The sequence below is a fragment of the Podarcis cretensis genome (genome assembly GCF_951804945.1).
Source record: "Podarcis cretensis genome assembly, chromosome: 13".
In the NCBI taxonomy this organism is placed as follows: domain Eukaryota; kingdom Metazoa; phylum Chordata; class Lepidosauria; order Squamata; family Lacertidae; genus Podarcis; species Podarcis cretensis.
Window position 1 is genome coordinate 39,574,948 of NC_137182.1, and position 12,216 is coordinate 39,587,163.

The 12,216-nt window shown below is 48.4% G+C and overlaps 1 protein-coding gene across 2 annotated transcripts in view; it reads right to left on the reverse strand.

The window, feature by feature from the left end:
- LOC307201733 (uncharacterized protein) overlaps positions 1-12,216 on the reverse strand; it is a 65,720-nt gene that overhangs the window by 35,380 nt on the left and 18,124 nt on the right. The window contains exons 6-14 of one of the 2 annotated variants that reach the window (XM_079951074.1): positions 10,662-10,691; positions 10,097-10,117; positions 9,657-9,749; positions 3,668-3,731; positions 3,153-3,251; positions 2,679-2,822; positions 1,756-1,851; positions 436-554; positions 136-288 (exon numbers count right to left, since the gene is read on the reverse strand). In XM_079951074.1, the coding sequence (XP_079807200.1) occupies positions 136-288; positions 436-554; positions 1,756-1,851; positions 2,679-2,822; positions 3,153-3,251; positions 3,668-3,731; positions 9,657-9,749; positions 10,097-10,117; positions 10,662-10,691 (819 nt within the window). The remainder of the gene's footprint in view (positions 1-135; positions 289-435; positions 555-1,755; positions 1,852-2,678; positions 2,823-3,152; positions 3,252-3,667; positions 3,732-9,656; positions 9,750-10,096; positions 10,118-10,661; positions 10,692-12,216) is intronic. The other variant, XM_079951075.1, reaches the window with a different exon arrangement.

A 12,216-nucleotide genomic window follows, 5' to 3' on the forward strand; every position in this document is an offset into this window, starting at 1 on the left:
CCGAGTTATGAAACTACCATCAAAAGGCTTCATTCCTGGCATAAACGCTGTACCTTCGGATTGCTGCAAGAGGCAGCAATCTAGCTAGTGCCAGACCAAAACAAAGGTGGCTGCTCAGCAGCTGCAGGTCCTCACCTGGAATATTTCAAAGCCCGCGATGTCCAGAATACCGATGAAGGAGGCGCCCTGGCGCTTGGTGCGGTCCAGGGCCCGGTTGATCCGGTGCACCAGCCAACGGAAGAGGCGTTCGTATGTTGCTTTTGCCAAGGCTTCCACCGCAAAGTCAGCCTGGAAAAGGGGGGCAGAGGGAGGTATGTCTCCAGGCTTGGCTCATTTCACCACTTCAAACCTCCTCCCGCCCACCTCCACAATGATGTTTCAGGCAACCCCGTCCCACCTCCTGGCGCCCCCAGAACCCCAGCTGTTGCCACCAACCTGCTCTTTTGTCTGCGCCTTCTGCACATAGTCCCGGCCAACTTTGATCCGCGGGGTAAGGATGGCGCGGGTGAACTCGGTGACGTTCATGCCCAGGAGGTGGCAAAGCTTCTGGGCAGCTGCAGAGGGCACAGAACAAGCCGGTAACAACCCCATTGTTAGTTCAGCCCCCTGCTGGCTCGACACTGGCCACCCTCGACCTGGTCAGCCCAAGGCTTTGCTGGCCCAACTCCTCTGCCTACGCACCCAATGACCTGGTTGCTGCTAGCCCAGCTAAATGGCAGAAGCGGAACTGAGTGGCCGGCTGGGAATTAACAGGATGAGTCCTGCTGCCCAGTCCAAAGAAGGACAGCAACTACCTCATCCTTCCACCTCCCTGCCACAGCACCCTATCAGCCACAGGAGAAGACCTGAGAGCACCCAAGACTCATTCGTCCTAACCTCTTGAGCTGATAGTTAAATGCACTCCTGGATAGTTAGGATCTATTGCGCAGAATTTCAATTCTGAATAATCTTAGCTTCTCTCTGCACAACCCTTATTTTTTTAAGAAGTTTCTAGTCCACATGCATTTTACTTTGTTAAGAGTGTTTTATGGGTATCCCCACCCGCCCCATTTATTCATGGTTGCTTGTGTATGTTTTCTTTAACTTAGGTCATGGGTGGGGAAACGTGTGGCCCTTCCGGGTGTTGATGGGCTCCTAACACCCTTCACCGCGAGACCCTCTGGGGCAGATGGCAAATGTCCAACAGCATCAGGAGGGCACCAGGTTCCCCAGCACTGTGCTTGGGGTTTTTGGGTAAACTGCCCCTGCAATCTCAGGGTGAAAAATTCAGGCAAACAGACGACCAATCACTAAAATACAATGGAAAGCTACTTTAAGAAGGTGAAACATACCCATGAAGTTGCAATAACACGGGTGTGAGCACACACACTCCTCAGCTGATCCACTCAGATCTGCTACTGCCCCCTCCTCACTCCCATGCTCAATCCAATGACTGTGCAGGAGGCAAACTCCATCTCCATCAGGACGCAGGCCAGGGCAGAAAGGGTTAACCCTCTCTACCCACCCTAGTGCTGTGTCTACCTTAATTCTCCCCCACCTTTTCTGCTGCCATCAAATTGAGTGGGGTCTTGTGTGGGGCAGAAAAATTTGCTTGGGGGGTCTCAGGTCCCGAAAGGCCATGGGTTAGCCATCACTGCTTTATATATTCTGGAAGGCAGACTGAGCTATGACTGCAAAATAGGCATTCTCCTGCTAGAGCCCGTCCCCGCAAATCCAGCTGGCTGTCTATCAGAGCTGGTAAGCCCCCGCTACTACCTGTGTTGTCAGGCATGGAGGCCTGGTCTGTGTTCCTCTCCTTACGGAAGACAATGTTCCCAAACTGCAGCACGGCTGAGACCATCCGCAGCATACCTGGGGGGGGGTGGGGGGGCAAGAAAGGCCTTTAGTGTGAGAATGCTTCCGCCTCCACCCCTCTGAGCAGATGCAAACACCCAAGGTCATCCACCAAAGGAGGCTAAGGGAGCAGGTTGAAGGAAAATGCAAGGACCTGTGAAGCTCACTGCCAATGGGACGTGGCAGCAGCCGCTAGGGAAGCACATGCAACACCTTGAGAGCATCCAAAGTCCTCCAAATGCAACAAGATAATGCGACAACCCTGCACTGTTTATTTTCTACATCTCTGCATGGTATGGGAGGGCTGAGTTTAGAATTGCAAGTTCACAGCAGAGTCTCAGTCTAAAGCAAAGACTTCCTGATTCCTAGTGCGGGTTCTTAAGTCACTTTGTCATCTTTTTTTTTTTTTTTTTTTTAAGCACCTAAACTAATTTCTGATTAGGTGACATACATGGGAGGAGATGGCGACTGGGGAGACTACCAGCCACATGGGCCAGAATGACAGGTTTCATGTTCAAAAGCAGCAGGTTTCTGCCCACCGGATGCTGAAGGCGACTTAAGGAGGTCACGGGTGTCGCCATCACACCCTGCCTGGGAACATCCGCAGAGGAATGTGGTGTGACGCAGTCAGCAAATAGTGATCAGCTATCTCAGCCTTGGCCAGCCTGGGGCCCTCCAGAAGTTCTGGACTACAATTCCCATCAGCCACTGGGTGTGCTGGCTGGGGGCTGATGGGAGTTGGAGTCCATAACCTCTGGAGGGCAACCAAGCTGGCCAAGGCTGAGCTAGACAGATCACAGCTGTTCTCTTGACCCCCTACACACACACACACACACACGACTCACAATGTATCTCCTCGTGCGAGAAGCCCATGATTCGCATTGACTCCATGGTCTCGTGGAAGATCTCCTTGTCCTGCTGTCCTGGGATGGGCAGGTATCCGTTGGAGACAAAGCGATACTGATTGAAGGGCTCCAACAGCAGCTCCCCTGTAGCGCCATTGAAGAAAAAGAAGCATCTCTGAGGCAAGGGTGCCACACTTCCGCCAGCCAATCCCCACACCCAGGAGCTCCTTGTGCTGTAAGACGCGCTGCTCTGTCATCAATGACCACCTTTGCTTTTCTACTGCTCTCATCCTTGCCTTCCCCGCCAGTTCCACTTCCAGATTTATGCAGAGGCAAGAAGGCTAAAGCGTTGCCCTTCTCTTTCTCCCTCGGGTTTATTGCTTGCTGGTTTAGGAAGTCGAGGTCCAAAAGCGTGGGAGGAGGAGGAGGACTGGACCCCCTTTTTCATGTTGCTCTGGCACAGCAGCCGTTTACCTTTCACGTGCTCCCCGGCGCCCACCAGGAGCTGGTAGAAGATGTGGAAAGTCCGCTCGTCCTTGGCTTGGCGAATGGCTCGCGATTTCTCCAGCAGGTCTGGGCGGCTCAGGGTTAAGGAGGAAGGACAATTGCATCTGGAAACACGTATCCCACCCCCCTCCACAAAGCCACCTTGCCTCACTCCCCCAAGAAGCAGAAGTCCCTGCTATGAGACTCCCTAGCTTACCTCTTCAACCTTGGCTCCCCCCTATGTCGTTTGACTACAAAGCCCATCATCCCCAGCCAGATTAGTCAGATGGGAGTTGTAGTGCAACGACATTTGGGGACCCAAAGCTGAAGAACACCATCAGGAATCCCTGGGTCTAGGATTCACAGGTGCCTTTAACCTGTCAGGGATCCCCGCATCCAGGATCCCATATTTATTTTAATTCAGGCTTTGCTCTCTCCCCTACAGAACTCAGGGGAGTCTTAGTTTTTGAACCAAATCCATGGAACTCCACAAGCAAGGATACATGTTTCTATGTTTGCTCCAACAATGTAGCCAGCTACATCAAAATTAATCCGTATAAATTTACCCTACAGCGGGAGGGGAAAGAGAAATGAGACAGAGATCAGAAGGGCTTGGCGGCTTTGTAAAGGACAATTGTTTCATTTACATACCCAGGTCCCGGGCAAACACAATATATAGGCAACAACCATTTTATGCTTGTTCAATGCACGTGCAATCGTGTGCGTGCCCACATCACCGCCACAACCCAGAAAAGGGGTGGGTTTACATGTGTTTGCCAACATGCGCAGGGGCCAGGAATGCAACCCCCATGCAAATCAGGGGATGTGTGCACATCACACCCAGAGTAGAATGCTTTCTCTAACCTTAAACATAATAGTGATAGAAGAGTGATATTCAGCTAAGTGATGCTCAGAGCAGACCCACTGAAATATATGGAAGTAAGTTAATGTAAGTCCATTGACTTCTATCAGTCTGAGTATGACTAATGTTGTACGTCACTCAATGCACCATGATTTTAAAATAAGAACGCTCTGAAATTATTAGTTTCTTCCTCCTCCCCCTGCCCTTTCAAACATTCTGACAAACTATAGAGTAGCCTTGGGCCACTTGGTGCTATTGGACTAGAATTCCCTTGCTGGCTGGGGCTGATGGGAGTTCTAGTCCAAAACCTCTGGGGGGCACCAGGATGGTGAAGGCTGCCAGCAGAGGCTAAGAAGAGTAGACTTCCCTCTCCCAGTCAACTGCAGATGAGGTCAGAGCTAATCAATCGTTCTTCAGCAGGAAGGAGTGGAAACTCGCCTCTGCACCAACTGGAAGAAACTTAGCATCACTGAGTGATGCGAAGCCGACTCCTCTCCTTTCAACAAGAAGGAAGATAGAACACTTTATTTCAGCTTCTTAAGGAGGGACCGCAAAGTGACATTTCCCAACAACAACAAAGGGGATTTGAAAGCGGATCTTCGGCAATAAATAAAAAGATAGGCCCTAAAAACCTTTTAAAGGCAAATTGACTAAGATCAACTTTTGGCAAGACAACGTGCAACCTTGCCCTGCTAACTTGGAATATTGCAGGTTGGCAAAAGAGGACTTCTGACCAATCCTTTGCTAAATATATTCAGAGACATGACATTGTGTTTCTCCAGGAGACCTGGAGCACAAGTGAAGTGGAGTTAAATGGCTTTTCTGCGTTCTCCCTCCCAGGTCTCTTAAGTACTAGAGGGGGGCGAGTTAAAGGTGGGTTAGTTACTTTAATCTCAACAAGGCTAAGGGCCATATTTAAAAAACTAGACCCACTAGCCCATCTGGCCACAGCTGTGCAAGTACAGTGGAGAACCCACAGCTTGCTGCTGATTAACGTATATCTACCCCCACAAAGAGAGAAAAGATTGATAAGAAATACCTGGGCTCAGTTAGAACAGTATCTTGACAAACTATCAAATCAATTTCCTGATGCCTCTGTAGTGGTGGCAGGCGACCTAAATGCCAGAACTGGACAATCTGATGAGGCCTTGTATGCCCATTTCCATGAAACAGCCCCCATTATAGAGGAAGCCTACTCAATACCAGCTAGAACCTCAAAGGATAAAGGCTGCAATTATGCCGGCTTATGCCTATTACACTTGGTCAACAAGTTGGACTTGGTTATACTGAATGGCCGTACTGAGGGGGAGAAGGTCGGAGAATTTACATTTATATCTAAAAATGGCGCCTCCACAATTGATTATATAATCGTGTCGTATGATCTTCAAAACAAAGTTTTGGAATGCAAAGTGGAGGAGCGCTTAGACAGTGACCATCTGCCATTAAGTGCACTCGTAGTTGCGGGAAAGGATTTATCCTGCGCTGAGAAAATCGAACACTCGAGCCCTACAGCTTTGGAGCTCAGATATTCTCGTATCAGATGGACAGATGAACTGCATAAGGAAATTTCAAGTAGGCTGTGTTCAAAGGAATTCCTCATTAAGAGAGATAACCTTATAACTTCCTCAAGCCATGAATTAAAAATAAATTTATTTCAGGAGTTAATTTCACTCCTTCAAGATTCCCTGAAGGAAAAAAGGAACAGGTCAAGTAGGCAATCCTCAGTATATAAAAACTCCAAACCCTGGTTTGATCAAGAATGTCAGGACATGAAGCTAAACTTACTGAAAAAATACAAGAATTATAGATCTGCCAACCTACCCCAACTCCCCACGGTCTGGTTTGAAGATAAACGAAATTATAAAATCCTGATCAAAAACAAAAAACTCCTGGCACAGAAAAGAGAATGGAAATGCCTAATAGATGCATCCAGAGAGAGAGACTCAGCCACCTTCTGGAGAATGGTAGCAAATGGAGTGCGATCTACCTCCTCAGAAGTGGAGTATACTATACCTGCAGGGACATGGGAGGCATTTTTCCAATCTTCATATTCAGCTCTGCCTTTGACACAGCCACTAACACAGTGTGAGGCAGGTGACGAGTGGCCTCCGGTGTCGGTTGCGGAGGTCAGGAGGCTTATTCAGGCACTCAAACACAGAAAAGCCCCGGGAGCAGATAATATCTCTCCTGAGCTTCTTAAAGCCAATGTTGACTGGTGGGCCCCAGTCCTTGCCAGCCTATTCACCAGCATAGATCAAACAGCAATAATACCAGAGGACTGGGGATTGGCAATCATCGTTCCCATATTCAAGAAAGGCTGTAAACTTGATCCAGCCAATTACAGACCAATCAGTCTCTTAAGCATCATCAGCAAACTCTATGCAACTCACTTACGTGGAAAGTTTGCGGACTGGCTGGAACGGGAGCACATCCTTAAGGAAGCCCAGGCTGGTTTCAGGGCACATAGATCAACTCTAGACCAAGGACTGGTATTGCAACATCTAGTGGAGAAATACACCTCAAAGAAAGGAGGCTCCCTCTATGTAGCCTTTATAGACTTCAAATCAGCTTTCGATTTGATACCCCGGCACAGACTTTGGGAAAAATTAAATGCCACAAACATCGACAGACGTCTTTTGCTTCTCATCCGTAGATTACATGAAAATACTCGGATCCGTGTTAGATGCGACCGTTATGGGAACCTATCAAAGGAAATCCAAAGTTTCCATGGTGTCAAGCAAGGCTGTGTTCTTGCCCCTATTCTATTTAATTTCTATATAAACTCCTTAGTCGGAAAGATGGAGGAAGCAAGTACTCACCCCCCAAACCTAAATAATATACCAATTCCAGTCCTTTTGTACGCAGGTGATGCGGCACTTATTTCCTTCTCTTGTGTGGGCCTAAGAAAACTTTTACGAGCTCTTACAGAGTATTGCGAAGCCGAAGACCTAATAATAAATTACACTAAATCAAAAATTATGGTGTTCTCCAAGAGAAAACTCCGACATAAATGGAAAATTAATAACCAACCTATTGAGCAAGTAACATCTTTTAGATACCTTGGAATAATCTTTGATGAGAAGGGATCTTGGTGCCATCAGATTAAGAATTCCATTGCAAATGCGCAAAGATCTTCTAGAGCTATCATAAGATTCTTCTACAGAAAAGGAGGTCAATATGTTCCTGCTGCCTCCCAGGTCTTTGTCGCAAAAATACTTCCACAACTGATGTATGGCACCCAGATATTCAATTGTCAAAAACTTAAGTCCCTGGAATCTGTACAAACTAAATTTTACCGCTCCCTACTAGGGCTACCTACCTGTGTTTCCAACGCAGCCATTAGGCTGGAGGTAGGTCAACTCTCTATAAATGCCAGGATATGGATCTTGAAGATTCACCTCTGGCTAAAACTTATATTTTTCCCAGTGGGAGTGGCTCCATTGACTCTATTAGACCCGTTCCAGTCTAAATGGAGAGTGTCGCTTTATGAAAAATTGAAGGGCCTGGGGCTTTCCTCACAAGAACTTATAGCCTCAGGTTTTGAAAAGGCTAAAAGGATGGTGAGCCAGCGAATAGGAGATGCAGAGCTTCAGGATCATATGAGCAAGATAGATAAATATCCAGCCATCCAAGATTATGGAAAAGGGTTTAATCTAACACCATATTTGCTGGATCTACAAATCGCAAAATACAGGCGGGCGTTTACCCTTACCAGATTTGATGTACTGCCATCTGCCTTACTAAAGGGCAGATACGAGGGCAAACCCTATGCTGAACGAGTTTGCCCATGTGGTCTGAAAGAGGTGGAAACGGCTTTACATGTGTTGCTACACTGCGACCTTTACGGGGATATTAGGTCACTGTTTATCTCCCCCATCGTTCAGAAATTTCCAGGTCGATCTGAACTTCAGCGGCTGAAAATCCTACTAGGAGATAAAAACCCAGAAGTAACACTGAAAGTGGCCAAATTTTCTGCGGCTGCGATCAAGCGGAGGGCATTAGCTGTAAAAAAGTAAAAGACTTGACCCCTGGACAAGCCCCCTTATCTTTTAAGCCTATACATATATTGCAGTGCATAAATGTGCATATATGTGTGTGTGTGTGTGTGTGTGCATATGTGTTGCTTTTTATGTATAATTTTACAATTTTTTTTTTTTTTTTTTTTTTCTTTTTTAAATTGACACCATTACTCCCTTTGTAAACTATTGTTGTTCCATGTTTCTCTGGTCTATGACCGTAATAAACTCATTTCCAATTTCCAATTTCCAATTTCCGATCTTCGGCAAGGACGGGAAGAAACTGGTTTTTCTTCCTGAGGAGGAGAGGCTTTGTTGGCATAGTTCAACAAAGCAGGTGGGGATGTGAAAAACACAGTTGTGTACGCAACCTGCCCTTTCTGAAGAGTGGGTTAAGGTGCATTTTAAGATGGCTCAGGGAAGACGCACGATGGCTCAGTCGGCAGAGCATGAGACTCTGAATCTCAGGGGCATGGCCTTCAGCCCCATGTTGGACACTGATGACCCTCGTGGTCCCTTCCAACTCTACAACTCAGTTCTTGAAAGGGTTTGCATCCTGCACGATGGGTAGATGGGTACGCAGGGAACACCAGTACAGGAAAGGTAAACAGGGGGTTGCTGGATGGCAGTAGTGGTGGAGCCTCTGAATATCAGCTGCTGGGGAGGGAGAGCAGCTCTTTCAAGATCAGGATGCTGAGCTGGACGGGATTTTGGTTCCTTTTTATTTTTCCAATAGGCTACATAATGAATGCTACCTTGTGCTGCTTCTTGCCCTTCAGTTCTCCCCCAGAAGGTGGCTGGGCCTTAACATTGCCACCATTTAAGCAGACAAAAGGGCAACTTACTCCTTTCAAGGAATCAGCTAAAACACAGGCAAGATGCTCTAAAGAGGTCAAATGTTCCCACCTTCAGACTCTACTCAGCCAGCACTCCAGGATTTTCTGTGGCCAGTTATTTTGATTTGATACAGGCACTTCAACACACTGACTGGAGCTCTGAAATCACAGTGCCAATCGCCTGCAAACCACACGCTTGGGGATTTGCAGGGAAGGGGACCCCCGCACCAGCTGCTGGATAGAGGCAAGGCAGACCAGTAGACCCCATGGTGTCATGCTGTAACAATAGAAATGCAGGAAGCTGCCTTGGTCAACCTAGCTCAGCACTGACTGGCAGCAGCTCGCCTGGCAAGGGTCCCTCCCAGCCCTGCCTGGAGACAGAGGCACATTGAGACAGGGACCTGTATAGGCAACCCCACCCCGAAAAAAACTCACTTTGCCACAGCAGCCACATTAGAAATTGCCACATTTTACGCAACTCTAGTGCTTGGAAGCATCCGTAGTGAGGCTGAGGCAAGGTGGAAGGACAGAAAAATCCTCACACCTTTGTGCCATGCTGCAAGAAGGAAGGGGAGCTTCTCCCATGTCTGAGTTCTCCATGACAGAGGCGGCATGTCGCCACACACATCATACACTCCATAGTCCGATAGGTGATTTTTGCTCCCCGGCGGGGGCCGGTTTCACCAGCCCCTACGTACTCCTCTGCCTGGAGACGCCGAGGATTGAATATGGGACCTTCTACATGCAAGCACCAACTAGGGGGGAAAGACCGACTTACGAATCGTGAGGAGTTGTCGTTTTTTACTGTTTTTGCGTTGCCAAAGGCCTCCAGGATAGGGTTGGCTTGTAGCAGCTGACGTTCCAGTTCACCCTGGAAAGAAAGAGAAAGAGGTCAGGTGGGGGGTGGGGTGGGGTGGGGGGGTTGCCCAGACCCAGAGCAGCAAAAGATGAAGCCGTGTAGAAAGAGCTCTCAAGGCTCTAGCCCTAGAAATGTGTTTTTTTTTGGGGGTGGGCAGATGCAGTGCTCTGAGAAATTTAGATCCTGGCAGGAGGAAAGCTGGCTGCCCTCTTGGAAGGGAATCACTCCCAAGCGACCTCCATCTTCCATTTTTCTGACCACAGGGGGTGTGTGAGGGGGTGAACCTCACAAGCATGTGCACCAGGGAGCAATACCCCCCCGACTCCCCCCCCCAAAAGCACAACTGGAAAACTACTCACGTAGGAAGCAGGGTTGGAGGTCTATGGGTGGGGATGACATCACGAAACATGAAATGGGGGTGGGGAGGGAGAGAGCAGGGAGCAAGACGAGGTAGGGTGGGGAGAACAAAACAAAAGACAAAACAAAAATGAACAACAACCAAAGGATTAAGTCAGACAACGAAAAAAAAAGTAAAGACCCAACAGTGACGATGCAGTAACATGAGCCGGGAACCAATGCAAGGGTCAGTGGGGGGCAGGGAGGGCACCCAGGCGCCCCTCTTCCCTTTCCCAGCACCCCTTGAATCCTGTTCCTTTCTCAAGAGAGCCCAGCGCCCTGGCTCTGATGAGGGAAGAAAGTCCAGTGAATCGCTTTCAACACAGAACACAAAGGTTTAAAAAACCAACGGGAAAAGCGTTCGAAGCCAGAATCGCAGCCCAAGGAGTCGGCATTGTCAGGAGCGGCAGCCAGTAAGTGACCAGAGATCAGCGTTGGAGGGCAGGCAAGTGAGGAGGGAGCCGTGGTGGGGGTTGGCGGGTGGGGCAAGGAGTTGGCATTTCAGCGGCATGCATTGCGCTCTCTTGCCTGTTGTTTGGCTTCGTTCGGGTACTCCGGCTGGGGCAGCAAGACAATAGAGGGGAGGTTAATGCAGGCTCCCCTCAACGGCCCACAAGAACACCCCTCCTCCCAAACACGCACACACGCTGCCCCCATTGCAAAACCAGGGTCCGAGAAGGCCCAAATGCCCATCTAGTAAGGTAAGACCAGCTCCCTCCCCCCCTGCCCAGCGCCGCCTCCCCATGTGATCCAGACTGCAAGAAGTGAACAGAAGCACAAGAGGAAGGCTGTTCAACAGGGAAGGCCCAGAGCTGAACACACACTTTTGCAAGCTCTGGGTTCCAGGGCCAGATCCAGATGCTGGGGCCAGGGAAGCCAGGTTTGCCAATGTCCCTCTGCACAGACAGTGCCACTTTTTTCTCGGTTTTTCAGTAAGCTTCCAAGAAAGATAAGAAGACGCCTGAGAAAATGCCCCCGTGTCGAGATAGAGGGCAGGGAGCATTTGCTCTGGTTACTGTGACTCTGTAGGATGCCCTGTACGCTGATGGCATTGTAGATAATAGAATGGCTTCTGCGATAATATTAATCACTACCGCTGCTATTAAATATCATTTAGCAGCGACAGAAAATGGGAGCCCTCTAAGTTTCCCCCTCCTGCCCCCAAGTCCTGCAAACCAGTCCAAATTTAGTCTTTGCTATTTCCTCCTTAAAAGGATCTCAGAGTGAAGGGCAAGCCCAAAGGTCCATCTAGTCAAACTTCCTGCTTCCTTTCACTGGCCAATCAGACGCTTCTAGGTAAAACTCATTTAATTGTGAAGAATAAAAACAAAAACCAAGAAGGACCTGATCCATATGGCCCTCTGCTGCTGCTGCCCCCACAGAGGACGGCAGCCTCTCAATGTGGAAAGCTCCATTTAGCTGTCATGGCCAGCGGACATCGGTTAGGGCAGGGGTGCCCAAACTTTTTTCAAAGAGGGCAAGATTTGATGAACATGCGCGAGGGCCGACCAAAGTAGTTGAGCTTTTTCAAGGCTTTGACCCCAATAAATAAACTGCCACAGGTGCAGGATAAAACCGGCCGAGGGGCCGAATTAGGACCCCAAAACGGACTGGTTTAGGGCAGATCTCCCTCCACGTAAGCTGGCCTAATCACCGGGTCCCTATGGCAGGGAACCCTCCACATTGAAACACTCGTTATTTATTTACTTATTTCATAAAATGTATACACTGCTTGAATGCTTTTAAAAAAAAGCCTCAAAGCGGTTTGCAAAAAGATAAAACTAGAAAACCCAAGAACAGTTCACAACCATACTTTAAAACATACAAAAGTTGAAATACCAAAAGAGATTGAGATTACCTGCAACTTTCTAAGCACCTGGATAGGCTTGTCTAAGCAAGAACGTTTTTATCAGGCCTCAATATTTTACTATGTGAAGAAGTGCTTCCCTTTTGCCTGTCCTGAATCTGCTCTCCTGTCAACTTCACTGCACTGGGTGACCCCTGAGTCATAATATTATGAGAGGAGGGGAAAGCTTCTCTTTTGTCAACTTTCTTCACGCTTTTATTTGTGGCTATATAGGGG